Source organism: Salvelinus alpinus, chromosome 4, assembly GCF_045679555.1.
Source record: "Salvelinus alpinus chromosome 4, SLU_Salpinus.1, whole genome shotgun sequence".
Lineage (NCBI taxonomy): Eukaryota > Metazoa > Chordata > Actinopteri > Salmoniformes > Salmonidae > Salvelinus > Salvelinus alpinus.
Window position 1 is genome coordinate 60,362,144 of NC_092089.1, and position 21,987 is coordinate 60,384,130.

The following is a 21,987-nucleotide window of genomic DNA, read 5'->3' on the forward strand; positions in this document are numbered from 1 at the left end:
AAAGGACAGAAAGAAATGTGTACAGCCGCCCGCCACCGCAGTGGCAAAAGGCTTCCATCCCTCCCTCGCTACCTCCCTACCTCCCTCCCATCCCTTAGTGATATCTCCCTCTCAAAGCCGCTCATTATCTCAGCTCCTGCTTAATGCATGTACATTCAGCCATGAACGGCCAGGAGAAAATTATATATCATACAGACAGAGACAAACAGAGAGAGAGAGAGAGAGAGAGAAGCAGAGATATAGAGTGGAGAGAGCAGCAGAGATATAGAGTGGAGAGAGCAGCAGATATATAGAGTGGAGAGAGCACCAGAGAAAGATAAGGATAGAGAGTGGAGAGATTAGCAGAGAAAGATAGTGAGAGAGAGCAGTAGAGATATAGAGTGGAGAGAGCAGAAGAGAGATAGAGAGTGGAGAGTGCAGCAGAGAGATAGAGAGAGCAGCAGAAATAGAGAGAGAGCAGCAGAGATATTAGAAAGAGAGCAGCAGATATATAGAGAGTGGAGAGATGGAGAGTGAAGAGAGCAGTAGAGAGAGAGAGTGAAGAGAGATAGAGAGTAGAGAGATGAGGAGAATGTGTGGGGGAGAGGGGAGAGGAAGGGAGGTAGTGTGAGATGTACAGGGAGTTAGAGAAATTGTGTGTGTTATGCTTATGTGCATTAGCATGTATAGAGGCAGCATTAGTCGACACACACTGTGGCCCGGAGAAAAGTTAAACTGTTGTCGCTGTTGATGTCTCTTTCAGTCCTCTTTCTCTCTATTAGACCCCTGCGTGTCTGTGAGAGGGGGGTGAAATTAACAATAACAGAGTGTGAATGAAGGGAAAGACCCAGAGAGAGGGGTAGAGTAGCTGTACTTCCAGAGCCTTCACTCTTCCCCTGTGTCTCTCCATTATCTGTGGCATAGCAGCACCTGATTAATGAGGAAGCGACAGGATCACCTTGGTTCTGAGGTCAGAGCAGCAGATCTCATTTGTTGGAGAGCTACAGAGCACCTCGTCCCTCAGTAATGGAGGCACACAACTTTAGACTCATTCGGGTTTGCCCATATCACTCAAATTGAAAATACAGTGCTTTCATTGTTTTTCAAAGTAGCTTTTGAACTGGCTTTGGTGTGACTGTCTTCGGTTTGATTATCTTCATAAACAGAGATTTTTCAAACACACCCTGCTATTTAGTCTCCCTCTAGACTTATTCCGCAGTCCCTCATCATGGGTTTTTGATGAAATGTGAACACTTTGTTTCACAAAGCAGCAGTGTTCCGCTTGTGCTTTTTATTCACAGAGTAGTTAAATGTATACGGCAATTCATATCAAATGCGCCATAACACATAGCATTTTGCGTGACACTAACAATGCCTTGCTTTAATGTTGGCTGGTTTTCTCATCGCAAACATGCCTATTTCCTCAGTCTTTAATGTCAGGCTATCAGGCGGAAGGGATGCGTGCGGGCGGATATGTTCACGCCTCTAAGACTGATTATGAGGGTCTTCGCACTTACTAGACTTTTCGCAAAAATGCCCTTGGCTACACATATACTGCAATGTAAACTTGCGAACTTGTCACATGTTGTGCGTACCTCCGACAGGGCAGGGCAGTGTAAACAGAATTGTCTCATTGAGTCAGCACTCACGGTAAAAATTGTAATAGCATAGCAATGTTTTGAAAACAGCTGAAATGTACAGACATTTTCCTTCTTTTTTTTTACCTGAAATTGTAGTAACAGCCTGTTACATTCTGAAATGGTCTCCGTAACTTTGAATCTCAACAGTGTTCATTTTTTTTGCTTGACTGCACTGAGCCACCACCAAGGTCCAGGCAGGAAGCAACTCCCCAGGGAATTATCAATGTCGCAGTTTGCTTTCACCTTGTATAATGACCTCCTTGAAATTAAAAAATGAAGCCTGGTTTGTTCTAATTAATACGGTAGCTAGTGTGAGCCTAAGAGCTCCTATCTAGCTATGGTTCAGCTAAATGTCAGCATTCAGATACAGACAGGATGCAAAAATTATTTTGTTTAGCTAGCTTGCTAGTTAACGTTACCTACCTGTGTGGTCTATATTTAAGCAATAAGGCCCGAGGAGGTGTTGTATATGGCCAATATACCACGGCTTAGGACTGTTCATAAGCACAATGCAACGTGGAGTGCCTGGACACAGCCCTTAGCCGTGGTATATTGGCAATATACCACAAACCCCTGAGGTGCCTTGTTGCTATTGTAAACTGGTGTCAAACGTAATTAGAGCAGTAAAAATGCATGTTTTGTCATACCCGTGGTATACGGTCTCATATACCACGGCTGTCAGCCAATCAGCATTTAGGGGTCGAACCACCCAGTTTATAATTAAGCAATAAGGCCCGAGGAGGTGTGGTATATGGCCAATATACCATGGCTGTTCTTACGCATGACGCAACACAGAGTGCCTGGATACAGACCTTATTGCTATTATAAACGGGTTACCAACGTAATTGGAACAGTAAAAATAAGTGGTTTGTCATACCCGTGGTTTATGGTCTGATATACCACAGCTGTCAGCCAATCAGCATTCAGGACTTGAATCACCCAGTTTGTAATATAATATGAATGACACTGTATGATAACGTTTCTCTACATTTATATTAGCATGGGAGGGGTAAATCTCCATGATTGATATGCTAACGTTACTTGATCATGAAGCATGTTGTTTGTTAGTTAGCTAGCTAGCAGGAGTTAGCTGTGTCTTGTCAGCTAATTGAATGTGCACTCCGAAAACAAACCCTTTAATTTTCAACGCTCAGGAGAAGACCCAAATGCAGACAGTTTTGAAGTAACAAAAGTTTATTACAAAAACAGGGGGGCAGGCAAACGACAGGTTAAGGGCAGGCAGAGGTTAGTAATCCAAAGCAGAGTCTGAAAGGTACAGAACGGCAGGCAGGCTCAGGGTCAGGACAGGCAGAGGTCAAAACTGGGAAAACTAGAAAACAGGAACTAGAGAAAGACAGGAGCAAGGGAAAACCGCTAGTAGGCTTGACGAAACAAAACAAACTGGCAACAGACAAACAGAGAACACAGGTATAAATACACTGGGGATTATGGGGAAGATGGAGGACACCTGGAGGGGGTGGAGACAATCACAAAGACAGGTGAAACAGATCAGGAAGAAAATTAGAAAAGTTGGAAGAAAAGGAAGAAAAGTTTATTGGATTGTTAAATAGTTTGTGCTTACTGGCTAGCGGCTACTGTGATATTTACGGTCAATTTGAGTTGCAGTCCAAGAATGTTGCGTTTCCAGCAACAACGAAAGGTAAGGCAAGGATGTAATGTTTATTGAAAAGTAGAAATCTCTTTTGACACTCCGCTCCTCAAACTCCCGTAGTGGGAAAAGGGCCTAAGAGGGGTTGGTAGTGTTAAATATAATTTCTTTATATTTACAATGGTTTATTGGTCTTATGTTTGATACTCAACATTGTACTCATAGCAGTATAGGATATATTTTCTTACTTACAAGAACATTTTTCAGATTGTTATTATTTCAGGGCACATCAAATAATTGAATCCATACATCATAAAGAAAAAATATTTTGCCTCTAGCAGCATTAACAGCATATAGGCTTGTAATAGGTTTGAAAATCTTGTTGCGCTGTGCATGTGTAAATGGCTCAAAAAGTTAATTATATTCTTGATTAATTTGAATTTGCACATGTTTTATGTTTTCACATGTAAGAGAAAATGTGACTGTAGGGTGTATTGGTCCCATTTCCTCTTGTCAGTGTGTGGATGTGAGATCAAAGGAAGGCAGTCGCCTGTCTCTTTCCAGCCCAACACTAATTTCCTCTCCTCTCCTCCTCTCGTCTCTCCACTCCTCTGAGGCAGATTAATCCAGTTCTCTGCCTTTTCGAAGTGAGAGATGGTTTTTACCCTTGAAAAAAATGAAAAGTGACCGTATCAATGTGTTGAGTGTATGTGGGGGGCTTGCGGAGAGGAGTATGATGACGTCACTGAGGCTGTCTAGACATGACTGAATATTCTCAGTTGTCTGTTTATTTATGTTGGGGGATGGCACTGTGTGCGCTAGGCTGATGAGTGTTAACACTCCTACCCACCAAGAGACAGACACATGCCCTCCAAACTGCCATGGATTGAGAGCTGTGCAGTGCCAAGGAAAATGAGCTGTGAGAAGAAGAAAAAAATCACTAGTTTAGTCCACAGTTTCAATCTCCAATGCATTGACACATTATACATTGGGATCTGAAACAAATAGACTCGTGATGATCTCTGAAGTCGGTAAAGATTAGCATCTAATGAGAATAGTCACTTGTCACATCATGGAGAGTGGCCCTGTACCCATTATACTTAATAACAGCACAGCTCTGTAATGGCATCCACATTATATATCCCCCTGACACCTCACACATCCACATCTGCTGACGTGTGTAGCATGATAGCCCGTGTGCCATGTTGAAGCATCATTTACAAGGACAACCACTAATCGGACTAGCAGGGGTTCTGTTGCGAAGGGGAAGTGATTATCATGGTTCCTCTACAGTCAATTCAATTTGTAGCCTATCAAGGTCAGTTTTATTGCAATGCAAATGTGAACTGTATGTGATTAGAAACAAGCGGCTGTCTGTGTCGTGTTGCACAGCGCTAAACTGGCATCTCTTTGAAAATAGTCACGCAATTAAAAATGTTGGTGTGGGAATGGAGATGAGCTTGTTACTATCCGGACGTATAATTTGACCATTTATGCCAAATTTTCACTACTTTTGAAAGAGAAAACAAAAATGTAGACAGTTTCGTTGACTTGGATTTCTCCTATTATGAATGACAAAATAGATAGCTAGCCGTATGTCCTTAAAATCTTCCCATTTCTGATTTCTTTCAACTGAGCAAGATCCATTGTGATTTAATCAATCTGTCTGCCCTGCTATGCTCTTAGGCATTTAATTGGTTGAAATTATCTCTCTTTAAATCTAAGTTAATAATTTAAAAAAAAAAATTGGATTGTCAAGGCCCAAGGGGAGATATTTAATTTTCAGCAGCCCACAATTAGATCACACACTGCTGTGAGGCTAAATGACTTGACCGGAGCTGACCAAAAGGCCTATCCAGAAACTACCAAAAAGATAACACACTATGGGTTGAATTATAATTATTAGGTCAAATTTGATATGAAGATCACAGACGTTATACTTTGTGTAAATTGGACAAGCAATCATTCAGTAAGTACATACTGGAGGTAGAGTATAATGTGAATGTGATATCCACATTATATTTATATTAAAGGCTGATGAAGCCGCAGCTGTCACATCCTGTGCTGATGACATACTGTATTAAGAGCTCTCCAGTGGCGTATTCCATGTTTAAAAATGACTCACCTGGATCAGTCCTCACCATTTGATGACATTGTAGATGGTCACTTCTTCCTCTCATTGTCTGTCAGGTTGATAGTGAAGCATCGAGATGAGTCATACAGTTCCGGTTTATCCCTGTGAGGTAGACATTGACTGTGTTGTTTCTGGACACTGCGATGATGTTATAGCACATCATGAGGTCTGTTTGCTAAATTGGGTCAAAATTGGAAATTAGCCCCTTGCTCTTCTTCAAATATTCATAACATGACATTTCAGATGTAGAGCAGCCCCAGACAGTGCTCCCTAATTGGCCAGTGCATTTATTCATGGTCTCATGTACCATATTGTTATTGGAGGGAGGGAGGGAGGGAGGGCAATACAGACAGAGAGAGAAGGAGAGGGAAGAAATAAAGAGAACGAGAGAAGAAAACCGACACTTGATTGTGGAAACTGAGAGGTTGGCTGTGTATTGGCTGTGTCTTTGTGGCAAGCATGGCACCTCCATAGTAACGCAGGATCACTGGGAGTGCAAGCGCAAACAATGGCCTCCTTGTCAAAAATGGAACAAATCCCTGAGGAAGAGGTGTCAGTGAAAAGGTTGATGACCTGGCATCTGGCAATTACTGCCAGCCCAAGTCATTAATCAGAGAGGCTCTCAGTCTCTTACTCCGACCGACCGACTCAGCAGCAGTAGCAGCAGCAGTCACACTATGGAGCACTCCTCCACTGAGGCCGGGACGGCCCTTAATGTGCTACGTTTGTCGTACCTATGTTTGTTGCTTATATGGGAGAATAGTAATGAATAGCCTGGGATGACTGATCTGTAAAGACCCGAGTAGTTTGACTTTGAGAGAATTCTGATTCAAATGTGTTCCTCTGTGGAGGTACACAGTGTGTGTACCTGTGTGTCTGTTCTGTCTCTGTCAAGCCACATGTGCTGCCTCATGTCACACATGGAAGTGGTGTGTTTGTGTTGTGGATGATGGCAGCCGCTGGAGTGTGAGTTCAGATGCCCACTTGAGGCGGAGGAGGACGAATAGGACACTGCAGCAACACTGGCACGGCTGCCGCATGTCACAGCTGGGCTGTGTGTCGACACTGGCACCAACACGGCTAGCATGTCATAGCTGTTCACTGTGGTGACAGGGGGAGCCCTGCTCTCCTCCACACACTGCTACCGACACAGCCATCAGGCTCAACCCTGGAACCTGGGATAAAAACCTATCCTCACAGCTGTCATCAGGCTACAGCCCTAGAACCTATGGTAAAAAAAAACACTATCCACACGGTTCGCTACAGAGAGGAAGTAGATACAGTAAGAGAGAGAGAGAATTTGTGTACTATAGTAGTGTTCTCTATAAGAGTCGCCGCGTTGTAGTATCCTGTCATTACAGCTACTATATTCAGCATTTGCAATTACTGCTGTGCCCACTTAAGAAATAGAGAACAAAGTTCATGCTTGTGCCATGTGTAAGAGAGAAGAAGAACGGGAAAAAGCATGTAAGTTAGTGCCTCGTTATTTTGCCATTCTTATACAGAAGCATATAGCACAGTGGCTTTGACAACAGCGTATTCTTGAATATGTTCCATCCAAGACAGACGCTAGCTTTTCATCATTGGATGTTTTATTATATTTTGATTCATACATTCAGAGTTTTAACTTCAGGAAGGCTTGCTATTTTCAGATGTCTAGTTGTCATTAAAAGATATTCATATTAGAAAATTAGACATGAAGAATACTGGATTCCCTTGTGCTCGCACATCAAACAAAGATTTCTGTGGCAGGCAGTCATTTCTCCTCCCCCAACCCATCCCCACCCCCTCCCCTTCCTCATCTCTCTCCCTCTCATCTCAAACCCCAAAGCACATCTTTCTATAGAGACCCTCACTCCACTCCACTAGACCTGGCAACCCCAGGAACTACCTCTGATAAACCCTCCCAATCTTCTGATCATCACCACAGTGTCTCTCTTTGAGGAATCAGAATGAAAAGGGTTGCCGATTTCACCTTCCCTGCTCCAGCGCTAATAGAGTAGATAAGCAGGTCCATATAATTAGAAACCAGTGAAATAATTGTAACAAGGGGCTAAATGCCTGGCTCTAGTTTTAATTAGCCGGTGCTTGAATTAATAATTGCCGCTTTTTAAATCAGAAATCAGTGACTGTTGTTTAGGCTGCTAGATTGGAATAGTGGTGGTGGTATTGGCTGCTTTTTACATCTCAATATGTGCGCGTTTCACTGTGATGCACACTGGGCCTGGGAGGGTAGGGGAGGCGGAAAAAACCTGGGTCTATTTGGTTATCTTCCAAGTGCAGCGTAGCTCAGCCAAGATTAAATTCACTGGGTTTACGGTGGATATCAGTATTCGTTTTTTTATGTTATGTTGGAAAGAGCCAGGGGTGGGAGGCAGGCCAGGCAGTCTGCAGGGGGAGGAGAAGGAAAGAGAGGGGAAGAGAGAAAAAAAAGCTGCCAGTGCTACAATTTACAGAGAATATCATCATCAACATCACCATCATCATCATTATAAAAACCCTCTCTGCTATTTAAACCATCGCCGGAATGAGAAAAAAAGATATGCTGTATATCTCCCATATCCCATATAATAAAAAAAAAAGGATGAAGCAGTGTCATCAGCTATCTGTTATCTGTTACCACTGTAACATCATGCCTCCATCGCTTTGCCCTTAGAGGATAGGTGGTTCTCTACAGACACTGTGTTAATGACAAGTCCTGACCTCACACCTCTTAACAACTCGTGCATTAGACACAGGACTTAGTGGCAGGGGACTGCTCGGGCACAGCACACTGGTGCCAGTGACAGCTGTAAATTTGATCAATCGGACTGTCAGGGTACACTGGCAGGTGTGGCAAGCGGGGCCGGCGTAAAGATAACTGACATCTTGCTGTCATTACCGCGAGGGCCCTGCCGTCAATCTCGCCCTGATGCATTCGTTCCCTTCTTTCTCTTCCTCTTGTTATTTTTCTTTCCATTCAAATAATTGCCTGTCGCCCTGAAACGGGGCCTCACTTTTCTTTCCCCAGGTCCCCCTTTCCAAAAGAATTTGGTGATGGATTAAATGCTTTGGAAACACCATAGGACCCGGAGGTGTGTTTGGGGAGAGCAAGGGCAGATTGAAGGCAAACTGATTCCAGCTCTCCGTTTCTGTCTCCTATCTATCACTGCCAATTGCTGTGCCTCTCAGGCCTGGGATTCTCATGCAGTGTTAATCACAGCGACAGAGTCGTAGATGGGAAATGGGTTTATTTGGTTTGAGAAAGCTGTGAAATCCTACTTCATAATTTTAGGGGTACTGTATATTCAGGTATTTAAGTTAGAGTTTTTTGTTGTTGTTATTATCGCCAGCTTGCCTTTTATTTTATTTAAATTGAGCAATTTTGTAACTTTCAATCACATTAGCGTCAATCAGTTTCAAATTGAAATCCTCATTTAATTGAAATCATAATAACAAAAGGCACTGTTAACAAAATGGCTGAAACATTTTGATGATCACACAGTGCTGGGTATTGTTTAATGTGCTGTCTATATAGAGTGGTTACAGGCAGTACCATCTGGTATTTCTAGATGGAGAGCAGAGCAGGTACTCAGGCTTGGCTTTCCATTACCCTTGTCAGTGCATCACTGCTGTGAGTCAGTAGATAATGTGTGCTGCGCTCCGCTCTGCTCTGCACCGGCTGCATGTCTGTCCCAGGTTTGTCCCTCTCACCTTCTACCACCCTTTACACCACTACAGAACACTACTGCATTGCTGTCACGTCCCCAGCCCTGGCTGGCCCCTCCGCAGCCTGTCTTAATGCCCTGCTCCCCAACGGACCCCACGGGGCTTGGTGAAGGCCCGGGGCCATGGAGCTAACGCTGCTACGTCGCTACGCTAGCTCAGCTCCCACCGCGCCGGGAAGAGCAGCAGCAGTGGTGGAGGAATGTGGGACGTTATGCTAATGAGAGGGCTTAGAGCAGAGCTCTAATCAAGCGCTGGCAGTGGTTGGACAGCCGCAGGACAGCTAGGCGCAACTTTCACATCAGCGGACAAAGGAGAAAACAGCTGCATGTTACACTGTGGATTTATTACGCTGCCTGGCTGGCGATAAGGAGGTTGATATGTCTGCGCCGCTCACCAACCAGGTCTAACAAACCTTAATGGAGACGGTGAAGCAGGGGGTTTTCATGTAAGCCAGTCAACCTGTCTTTCTAGGACAACTTTTATTTTCAGTTATTACATATACTGGGAATGTATTTACTAAACCGGCATATTGTGAAAAGTCAAATGAAGAATTAGATTGGTTTTTGTGTGCTCTTCAACGTAAAGAAATACAAAGTGTGTAAAAAGGAATCAACATACACTAGAGAGCCTAGAATTCAAGTCCAATTCAAGTCCTGGCACCCAAATGGTGGAACCAGCCTCCTCCTGAAGCTAGGACAGCAGAGTCCCTGCCCATTTTCTGAAAAACCTGAATCCCTACCTCTTAAACAGTATCTTAAATAATCCTCCTCCTCACCTCGACCCCCCCCCCCCCCTTCTAGCTACGTTATTGGGGAAAAAATGACTTTCTATGCCTGTGCAGTGGTGGAAAAAGTACCCAATTGTCATACTTCAGCCAAATTAAAGATACCTTAATAGAAAATGACTCAAGTAAAAGTGAAAGTCACCCAGTAAAATACTACTTGAGTAAAATTCAAAAAGTATTTGCTTTTAAATATACTTCAGTATCAAAAGTAAAAGTATAAATCATTTCAAATTCATTTCAAATTCCTTCCTTATTCCTTCCTTATTCCTTTCCTTAGCAAACTAGACGGCACAATTTTCTTGTTTATTTTTGTTTATGGTTAGCCAGAGGCAGTCTCCAACACTCAGACATAATTTATAAACACATTTTACAACCCCCCTTATTTAAAAAAAAAAATAAAAAAAATAATGAACAAATACACACAAAAAAAGCATTCATGTTTAGTGAGTAGGGATTTTCTCTTGATAAGTAGATTAATTGGACCATGTTCCTGTTCTTTTGGGTGTCAGGGAAAATGTATGGAGTGAAAAGTACATTATTTTCTTCAGGAATGTAGTGAAGTAAAGGTAAAAGTTGTCAAAAATATAAATAGTAAAGTAAAGTACAGACCAAAAAACTACTTAAGTGGTACTTTAAAGTATTTTTACTTTAGTACTTTACACCACTGTGCCTGTGATATGTGGTTGTACCACCTACCTATCTTAAGATGTATGTGCTAACTGTAAGTCGCTCTGGATAAGAGTGTCTGCTAAATTACTAAAATGTAAATGTTAAATGTAAATTCAATAGGTCTACATCTTAAGACCCGCTCTGTGTTGATAAATAAACTGTGCTTTGAAAGTCATTTGACAATACATTTGCTCCTCTTGGATAAGCGATCCCTTTCTTTCCAACAGTGCCTTGCCTTGGCAGTGTTTTGTAAGTATTTGTGTGACAATCCACTTCCTTTATCTCCGGGGCCGCCTATCCTTCATCTGCTTAGTGTCAGCTCGTGCCTATTAGACAGATATGGGCTTCCCATACATCTTTTCAGGGAAAGGGATTTCAATGTTTCTCTGTGGCATGCCAGCTGTGATTACTCTGTTTCTACTCTGATGGTCTGGCCTCATCTTATTCTACTTGTCTCCCCATGCAGTCATTACGAGCAGGACCGCAGTGCGCTCAAGAAGAGGGAGTGGGAGCGGCGGACTCAGGAGGTGCAGCAGGACGAAGATCTCTTCTCCTCCGGGTTTAATCTGTTCGGGGAGCCATACAAGGTAAGGGCCTGGGAAGGAAGGAGGAAGGGGTGAGAGGAAGTGGGGAGGGGTGAGAGGAAGTGGGGAGGAGGGTTGTCAGCATCCAGCATCCATCCCTTTTTCTAGGACATTACCTGGCAACAGGCATGATGGAAGTCGCTAAATAAAATAAGATTATTCCTCCAACTTAAACATGTATTGATGGATAAAGAACACATTAACCCCCAGTAACTGAGCAGTCTTGTCAGTCTATCTCCAGTCTACTCTGGCTCCTCCAGTCTTTGGGTTCCATCAGTGTCTGCCAGTCTCCAAAAGCACATTATCCACTGCCTGCCAGATCTGTGTGTGTTCTCTCATGCTCTGTGTGTTATTGGATGAATGAGACACCACAGATGGTCAAAACAGTATTTCTATAGTGGGCCAAAAGCAGCTTCTTCTATGCCTTCCCTCATGTCCTGTTACTTTATGTTATATTAATTGAAGGGATTGGAGACAACTGACTGCATCCAAGCAGATTACTATCCATGCGGGGACTGTAGGAATAGACAGCTAATGTGGAAAGGATAAGATATTACAAATGTAGAATTGTTTAAAATGATCTGCTTCTCTATATTCCTTGAAATGCTTTGCTATTCATGCTGTAATGATGTTATGTTTTGCTGTAGTGTGTATTTTCCATTGTGCACTGAACACATCCCTTAGGCCCCCCATATTGTCCATTTGAGTGATGTACAGTAGAGTAATGACAAATGTGAACGATGATCACACCTCTCATGTGTACGTCATGGAGGTGACAAGCGGTCTCAGTCCTTCATGTCTCCCCTTCTCTTCTGTATGATATGTATCCATTGGCTGACTGGCTGCAGACAGGTGACAAGACCGATACTTGAGGAGAGTGTGTGTGTGTGTGTGTGTGTGTGTGTGTGTGTGTGTGTGTGTGTGTGTGTGTGTGTGTGTGTGTGTGTGTGTGTGTGTGTGTGTGTGTGTGTGTGTGTGTGTGTGTGTGTGTGTGTGTGTGTGTGTGTGTGTGTGTGTGTGTGTGTAGCTAAGCAGTGTCAATAGAGAGGGATTCTCCTGTGTATGGGTTGTGAGCAGGATCAATGGAAGCCTGAGGTATGAGGGCAGTCAGCGCATTGTTCCATAGCCAAGCTTGGGATCTCTTAGCTAACTAACTGGACAGATGGGGGACTCAGTCAAGAGGACTGTCATGTTTTTACTAAGGCCAAGGTGTCCCTTTTTAAGAACCCTATCTTCTGTCTCAATCACTCATTGCGTTCTCTTCTCCCTCTCTTCTCCCTCTCTGTATCTGTCATGGCCATTCCGACAGACATGGAAAATGGTTATCGCTGTAATCAAAGAATACCGATCGTGATAACTGCCATTGTAACTGTGATAAAATGATCGCTATTGGTTTATCACAAATCGTATTAAGTCCCATTTAATTGAGATATTTGCACTACAAATGACATGTGCCACAAATATTCTCACAAGGTCCCCACATGTTTCTTGGGTTTTGGAGAGCCATCTAGTGTATTTCCCAACACGTTGTGTTGCTGCATTATGTCCTCCTCTGTACCAGCCTGATTGGGCAATTAAAAGTGATTAAAACTGATCTGAATAAGTCCTCGTTATCCGCATCTGGTATAATTCATCCCTGCAAAGGAAACATTCCTTCAAGATCATACACACTATTTATACTTTCATACAGTAAGTAGCTTTCTAACACTACAGATTATCTGTAAACGGCACCTTTAGAGAGAGAGTGTGGCTTTCAAGGAAAGAGGGCGTGGAACCTGTCCATCACATCAACATGGAGGTAGACGTATTTGTGGAAATAAACAAGTAGTGACTGTGTCCCCTTTGAAGGCTAATTACCCCACGTCACATGACATGGTGCAGTCTCCCCTCAATGCGGCTTCGCTTCAATAGTGGATCAGCGCCACCACACATAAATACACGCGCACATACACAGGGGAGCATGCAACGTGTGCGCACAGACGAAACCGTTCATCTTCATCTGATCGCCCACTGCTCCTCTTAGCCTGGGAAATGAGGTTCTAGGACACATGAGTGTTCTCTTAAACACACGCAACCTCTCTGCAAACTGGGTCTCACTTAATGACAGAAAAACAGGCACACAGAGCTATCTACTCCCTTTATTTTAATTTTTACTAAAACAGGGTGTCTCTACCCCTTATATAGGACTGTGTGAAATGTAATTGTGGATGCTGGTATGTGAGTATGTATGTGTCTTTGTGGAAATGGGGTGTGTTTTTGGGGGTGGGAGGATGTGTGTGTGTGTGTTTGTCTGCTCGTGCTTATGTTGGTGTGTTTGTGTGTGTGTGAAGGAATGCGCTGGCCCAGCATTCTTCCAGTGAGTAAGCAGACAGACAGCAGGGGTAATGGGGAAAGGAACTCTCAGTCTAGGTGGGTGGACTGGTACAACCCAAGAGTCAGACAAAGAGCAATTTATTAGCCTTTCAGTAAATATGCCAATGTATTGTGTGGAATTTGACCTTTGACAACATTTTACAGATGCTGATGTGACTGTATCATGAGGGAACATCCTCATTCACTTTAGGTTTAGATTAACAACAGCTAGAGTACAGTGAGGTCACATATTAACTTATGTATTGTCAATCATGTAACTGCACTTTCCTAAATATAGATGGCTTTCACCAGGCTATACTGTAGTTAGAGGATTACAGCCTGAGACAGATCTGTTCTCCAGACCCCCACAGTGTCAGCTAATAGTCATTGATGTCATCACATCTGCAGGAAAATGGACTCTCCACTCCAGGCTTTAGTATTTGGGCATGTAAGCTGGGGGACTTAAGGGCCGGTAAAGATGATGTGTGTTTAGAAACCAATGTGTCCTGTTAGTGCTTGACTGGTTCAGCGATACTTTCTCCTTGGCTTTCTCCTTAGCCCCCTCTCTCTTCCTCTCTCTCCCAGCCTAGTGCTCAGTAGAGAGTAATAGCAGTACTTTCCTCTCCTCTGCGAAACACTGTTTGTAGTTCTCCCACATCTCAGGCCGCTATTAGTTAATCCCCCTTTAATCCTGTTTAATGGAACTATGCTGTTAGCAGCTATTTGGGACTGATTTACTGCTTTCCCGGCTCCACTGGCACCTAGAGAGACGCCACACAGCCGAGGAGAGCTGGCTGTGCCCTCAGAGGTCCCCTGCTCCTCCTGGCTGCGCCTGGTCCCCCCTGGCCTTGGTGCCATCAGCAGGATGTGTACTTTGTGTACTCCCGGGACCTACCTCCTCCTGGACAGGTCTCTGTGAACGCACAGCCAAGCTGTTTTTAAAAGCCTGTAAAGCCCAGTGAAGGTCAGGCTTTTGGACTTCAGCCAACGCTGCTGCACCACTCTGTCACAAAGAGACCTACCTTTTTCCCTCTCAAGGCAAATATTCCCAAATAAACCTCCCTAACCCCCTCCCTCCTTCTTCCTCCTTCTCCCTCCCTCCATCCTCCACCAACTGCTGAGTCAAGAGGAGCAGCAGAGTAAATGAGGAAATAGCCGCCAAGTTATTCAGCCATTTTCTCCGTTTTCTGCAAATGTATTTTGTGTTCCTCCTCAGTCGTCAGCTCCGGTACTGGATGTTTTATTCATGGGCACCAGCATTACTGTTGAGGAGCAGACTCTTAGAGATGGAGATGGAGATTAATTAATTTATTCAATGCTAACGTTTGCTCGCCATGAATGTAAGAGATGCAATATCAAATAGTTATATTTTTTAGGATGTAATTGTATATTCCCCCGACCGTCATCGCTGTCAGATTTTATCAATAGGTTTAAAAGTAGGATTGCGGCATATTAAATTATTAGTCCATTACGTTCCCAGTTTATTTCCGAATTGTATTGTGGTTTGTTGCTGATTCTGTTAGGAGGCTACCTTACATCTGCTAGCTCCTGGATCCCCTGCTGTCGTTAGTACTCTATTGATTTCAGATGATTTGTGCTAGGTGTTTACTCATGTGGACCCATATTGATGCTCTTTATTGGGAAGCACTAATGGATATTATGCAAACTGCTGAGGCTTTCTGCTCCTGCACCAGTGAGGAAGGAAGGCTTTTACAGATGGGCTTACAAAGGAGAGAGACAATTCAACAGATAAGGATTGCTGGATGAGTCTTTGCTCTGGGTCTTTAACACATTCTTTTTTTTTAAAGACTTGAGATTGAAGTTTTCAGATTTTTCTTAAGTTTTGAATTGAAGGCAAATAACTGTTAACAGACAACCACATGGCCCATTGTAAACACTGCCAATCCCATGACAAGCAGTGTGAGAGAACAGTGCACATAACATCACTGTAGGATCAGCCTACAGCCCATCATAGTATTGTATTGTAGCATCAGTGCAGATTCCTTTATCCTAGTATGAGCCTATAGGCTTTAGGCTGGAGACAATAATGTACTGGCACACAACTCCAGGTAAATAAACTTTGGACACAAATATTAGTGCTGGGATGACATGAGATGGATTTATTTCTTTGCAAGGTCTCAAGGACCCTATATAATATCCCTGTAATGTATCCCTGTAGCCTGTGCATTTCTCAACATTCTCACTTACAGACAATATATGAAATGTCTTCTCCACACAGAATCCCATTCACTCACATCCTTGAAAATTCACAGGAGTCCTCTTTACTATGCTGTGATATGACAACAACAAAAAGCAAACTTTGTATGGATAAAACCTACTTTCCCCTTCATACAGTACTGTATGAATCAGCTCATAGTCAAATTAGCTTTTAATGTTACTCTTTGTTTCTCAGTTAAATCATAAAAGGCTAGCATTAAGGCATGATCCCAGTGAGGTGCTTTACGATTGCTTGGCAGAGCCGTGATGGCAGAGCTGTGGTGGGGTGGCAGAACTGTGGTGGCAGCCAGGGTGTGAACTGTGGGATCTGATGCTGATTTAGAGAGCAAATGAAGCCTCCCATTGCGAGCCTGTTGGCATGCACAGAGTGGTATTGCCCTAGTGCCCAGACCTGCCACCATACAAAGTCTGTCTCTTTAGTATTCTCCTATTCAAAGGCTTTTTCAGATCCTCACTGCAAACACACACACACACCCACAAACACTTCAACAGAGCTGCTTCCTGGGGAGAAATGTCCATTGACAAGAGGCCAGCTGCTTTCCTCTTGATGAGTGCCTTTCTCTTTTTAAAACCTTTCCAATTTGAGTTGAGAAACACGGCAGGCAAAGGTTCATCAGTCTCCACCCGTTGAAGAAATGCCATATGCTCTGATATAAGAGATGAAGTATTAGGCATGTCATTGGAAGCCTTTAAAGTAATGGGGATCAGCTCAGCAGAAGTCTTGTCAGCTGATGGCATGAGTTCATGAAGGCAGTGGAGTATTGTAGCCTTTGTTCCATGAAGATAAGGAGTTCTGACTGAGGTACTTTAATCATTGTTTAGAACCTGCTACCATGTGGGCTCCTGGGCGGCACAGCGGTCTAAGGCGCTGCGTCGCAGTGCTAGAGGCGTCACTGCAGACCCGGGTTCGATCCCGGGTTGTATCATAGGGCGGCACACAATTGGCCCAGCATCGTCCGGGTTAGCGGAGGGTTTGGCGGGGGGGGGATTTACAAGTAGGCCATCACTGTAAATAAGAATTTGTTCTTAACTGACTTGCCTAGTTAAATAAAGGTGTAAAAATAATTACAGCAGTGTAACTCAAAAATATAGTAGATACCATTGTTATACTTCTCTGTTCTAGTGAAGCTACTCCAGTCCTCAACTGTAGTTAGCCTGCAGTCAGACTGCAGTCAGTGCACTGAAGGACAGCCCTGCTCCAACTCAAGCTCCAGGTCTACTCCAGCAGCCCAGGGCTTCCTTCTCTACACAAGAGCCCTTTGTGCCCTGTCGTCCACATTGCTTTCCCCTCACTGAGAATGACAGCATCTGGGAGGTCCACAAGTGCCCCTTCAACATCACACTCACTAAAAATATTGAGCCCTCGCAGCATGGCTTAAATAACCTGTGTGTGCTTAGGCTCCTCTTTGGACGATACACAGACTGTGGAAAACAGACTGCTGCTTTGGGCTGGTTGCTGTTTTTTCAAACACAGGTTGCTGTTACTGTTAGGGGGCTGTCAGGGCTGTTTGAGGCTTTTCCCTCTCTTGCTTCTGAAGTTATGACTGGCCTGATACAGGGGCCACTCCTTTGTGTGTTTCACACATGCACTCAAACCATACACTCCAACCCAAGCAGTCCAATCTGCCACCTCAGGTCCCTTGGCCCTCCCACCCCTACGGGAGGGCAGCTCCCGCTCAGTCCAGTCCAAGCTCTTCTCTGTCCTAAGCACCCCAATGGTGGAAAGAAGGACACATTGTTTTTTAGCTCTGACTATGTTGTTGAGGAAAATGTACTTCTTATGGCTGTGATATGTGGTTGTCCCACCTAGCTATCTTAAGATGAATGCACTAACTGTAGGTCGATCTGGATAATAGCGTCTGCTAAATGACTCAAATGTAAATGTATCACTGCTCATTGGAGACATACTGTTCTTTTGAACACATCCAGGACTTTAAAAGATCATTTGAAAGCTATCCTGTTTTCTAGTTAGATACCCCAAAAGCTTGTTGTATCTCCCCCTCTTTCCCTATACCCCTGTGTCCTAATATAAACTGCCCCTTTTTCTGTCCCTAATATCAACCTCCCCCATCACTGCTCAGCAGCAACTACATGGACAGTAACTCGGCATAGTTATCCATTTGGGTGAGCTTAATTGTAATACATTTTGGAACAACAAGTGCATGGCCATTAGTTTTATGGGGAACATTATAGTGATGCTGTGCAAGGTCAGGGGTGGTCAGGGGTGAGTCTTGGCAGAGAGCAGTTTAGCCCTAGCTGGCATCTTCTATTTTTTATAGAGGTCAGAGGTTAAACACCCAGCAGATAATTCCCCTTCCCAGCAGCATAATGGCTCTTCATGCTCCACACCCTCCCTTCCCCTAACCATCAACCATCATTTGATTATTGTGCAAATACACAGGCTTATGCTTCCTGAGTCTGACAGAGTGTTGCGCTATTATCACCACCATAGTCCTCTGTGATACCAAAGGGATACGCTGCTACACTGTACATATTTATCATTTTTCCTTTGTTGCCTTTGAATAGCCTAATTATATCCCTATACAGAAAACAGCTTTGCATGGCTCTGCAATTTTATTGTACGACTGAAATTAATCTTCATTTGCAGTTCGTTTCAAATAGATGTTATAATTTCTGTTTATATAGCGTGCATCTTAGCATAATGCATCTGCAATTGTTATACGTTCTTACTAGGCTCTTACCTCTTACACGTAAAAGACCAGTAAACACAGGCTTGGGCTGAATTTAACAGTAATGTGTTGCACATTAAATAGAATGTTGCCTGTTATGAAAGTAATGAGTTTGGGGGTGGTTATGCATGCCTTTTGTCTGAAAAGCCCAGTATAAAATAATGATATGCTGAACTAGCCAATAGAAAACAAGTATTGTAACAAGGGCCTTTTGTTGCAAAATAGTTTTATTGGAGGTTTTCCTACAGATTAAAGTGTACCCCTGAGAGAAAGGATATTAGAAGACAGGAGTGTGTTAACATTGCCACATATCACTATTGACTAAGAATACAGTTGAACAGATTATAAGATTATCAAGGTCATCCTATTGGTCTACTATATTCCCCCCAGTGTGACTAGATTATAAACTACTGTCTTTTTATACTGACAGACAGAAGCAACCAGTCTATCCACTTTGGGGGGGACCAACAACCTAAACAAGGTATCTATTATCTATAGATCCACACTAACAATGCTTGTTTTAATCACTTGTTTAATACACGCTAATACACCAACTGTGCCATCTCAAAGATGGATTTATTAAAGTGCTTTGGATAGAACTATAGTTTCATACAGTTTGTAAGGTGCATATTAGACTCTGTAATGATAGCTGTTTTTAGCTTGGAAAAGGGGCTACTTTTTCATTTTCAGAGTTGCTTGATGTACAGCCTAATGGTCTTGCTCACTGAGGCATGATTGCACCCTTCTCTATGCGCGCACACACATCAACCTCTCTCTCAAACACACTGCCTGCAGTGTTCCTGGCTGTCTGTAATTAGGTGTAGCTCTGATGACCTGCTGCTCTCTGTCTGTTGTCAGAGTAGTGGGGGAATGATGATAACATGGTGGAGGGGGCTGGGGGGTATATAGTAGGGACTGCATATCTATACATTATACATCTCACCGTCTCTCCTCTCTCTGTCTCTGCAGACCAACAAAGGTGATGCCCTGGCCAACCGGGTACAGAATACTCTGGGGAACTACGATGAGATGAAGGAGCTCCTGACCAGCCACTCCAACCAGAGCCACCTGGTGGGGATCCCCAAGAACTCTGTTCCCCAGACCCCCGGCCCCAGCTTCTTCACCGAGGGGGCCCAGAGGACGAGCAACAGGACGGGCACGGGGCACAATACCACCTCCATGCCCCCTCCGCCCTCCTCTTCCTCCCTGACCAGCTCCACCCGGCTGAGCGGCCATCAGAGCTCCAAGAAGTCCCGCTCCTCCGACTGGTTGCAGGGAGCCCACTGCTCCAGCAGCACCAGCACACAAGAGGTGGGGGGGCAGGTAGTGGGGGTACCAACCAGCAGCAGGGGAAAACACTTGTCTACCCATGAGCAGCAGCAGCAGCAACCCCAGAGACACGAGGAGCTGTTCAGCTCACAGGGCGACGTCGTGAGCCACAAGGGAGACTCCAGCAGCAGCCCCAACTCCTCCACCTCCAGGAGGCATGGCGGTGGGCAGCAGCAGGCCCCTTCGGCAGCTGAGCATGGCGGATACAAGGACAGCAACAATCATGTTAAGTCTCCCCTGGAGCAGGAGCCGGGCTCCCACGGGTCCATTTCCCCCGTGGCCTCGACCTCCCTGCTGCCCAGCGGCCTTTCCACGCCAACCTTCCCCCAGGGCCTGCACGTCAAGCCCAGCGCCGTGCAGCAGCAGAAGCCCACGGCCTACGTTCGGCCCATGGACGGCCAGGACCAGGTGCCCCTGGACTCCCCGGAGCTCAAACCTCCTCTGGAAGTGGGGGACATGGGCTACAGCAACCTAGCCTTTGGCAGCACCACCACCAGCTCCAAGAGCAAGCTGCCTAAGCTGACCCTGACACAGACTGGGGAGGTAGGTTCCTGCATGATTCACTTGACTCTACAGTACACACACACACACACGGCTTGTTGATAGATAGTAAGTGCTGGGGAACAGGTCACTTGTGCTGTGTTAGATCGTCTGGCAGTAGGAAGGGGAAAGAGGTTCAGCCAGATAAGTTTGGCCTGTGACTTTCCCCCTGCCTGATCTGTTTTTCATTGAGTCCTGGCAAAGACTGAGCCTGACATAATGGAGAGCCCTTATTAATAATCATCCGTTCAGTTCTCCTCCTCTGGCGACTCCTGGTCCTCAATCCAGCCAGCTGAGGGGCCACAGGGTTAAGGGGCCTTCCTTACATCCACTCCACACACACACACACACACACACACACACACACACACACACACACACACACACACACACACACACACACACACACACACACACACACACACACACACTACAATCCCTCACTATGAAATGAATCTCGGGTGGAAAATCACTCGTGATTAATAGCCATTTTAATTCACATGGGCCCGCTTTACTTATTCATGTAACTAGTTCTGACATATGATTTGTTTTGGCCTCGCTGATGGATTGTATTACAGTTGGAGTTTTAGCATTTACCCTGTGGTCTTATATGTTTATGTATAATATATCCTAAATATGTAATACTGTATAAACGTTTGTTTTAGCCTCCAGATTTTTGGCTTGTTCCTCCCGTAATATTGTATGTAATTGGCTTGTCATGTATACATGATGATGATGAATGCGTTATTATTTCTGAACAGTTTACAACACTGTAAAGTAATACTCATCAGTTATTGCTGATAGTTGAGAGGAAGTCTTGTTTAATGAGCGTAAACGACGTATTTATCCCTCCTTGTAGCCTCTTAGCTTGACACGGTCAGACCATCTTAGTCTGGAGTCATTTGTGATCTGAAGGCTTGTCATGTCAGTTTCATTTGTGTGTCAGCAACACGAGCAGGGCAGAGAGTCTATTGTTGTGACGACTTTAGCCCCCGACTGTTTATCTTGTTCTAATGTTGGGAGGCAAGGGATGTTCATTTTAATGCCGGGGAGCGTTTGTCTCAGCTCTCAGCCAGTGCCGTGCTGGATAATATTTTTGAACCAGACAAAATGGGCCTGCTGCTTTTGAACACTTTGCAGGTTAACACAACATCCGTCCTAATGTATTTTCACTTGAGGTCACGCACTCATTATTTTAGAAAACTTTGTCCACCTGATTGGAATCCGCTCCGTTTAATCCTGAACATAATTAGCCAAGGCGTACTGAATCTCTCTTCTCTCCTTATCTCCCCCTCCTCACCAGTTAGGACAGTGCATGAGGAGAAAATAGCTACATGGGAGGGATCCAATTTTAAATATCCAAACACGATGATGCCCATACCATTATAAGACCAGACAGAGCAAAATGAGAATTGGTGCAGATTTTTTTTATACATTGGGGCATCTAGGCTACGTTTACAAAGGCAGCCCAATTTGTCCACTAACTGTTTTTTTCGCCAATCAGATCAAATTTCTTTGATAATAATTGGGCAAAATATCAGAATTGGCCTGCCTTTGTAAATGCAGTCCTAGAGGTATATTATAGATCAGGATTCCTCAAAGGAGTTGACTGAGAATTTCATCATGGCTAAGACTAAGACGGAAAGAACTAAGAGATGCCCCACTCACCACTCACTCTACTTACCAGTGATAAGGATTAATTTCCCTCAATTATTGAATTAAGTCAAATTG

At 44.1% G+C, this 21,987-nt stretch overlaps 1 protein-coding gene across 2 annotated transcripts in view; it reads left to right on the forward strand.

Annotated features, from left to right (window-relative positions):
* The window catches only part of LOC139574046 (AF4/FMR2 family member 2-like), a 165,114-nt gene that overhangs the window by 28,256 nt on the left and 114,871 nt on the right, over positions 1-21,987 (forward strand). The window contains exons 2-4 of one of the 2 annotated variants that reach the window (XM_071398174.1): positions 10,990-11,110; positions 18,818-18,868; positions 19,357-20,259. In XM_071398174.1, coding sequence (XP_071254275.1) covers positions 10,990-11,110; positions 18,818-18,868; positions 19,357-20,259 — 1,075 coding nt within the window. The remainder of the gene's footprint in view (positions 1-10,989; positions 11,111-18,817; positions 18,869-19,356; positions 20,260-21,987) is intronic. The other variant, XM_071398175.1, reaches the window with a different exon arrangement.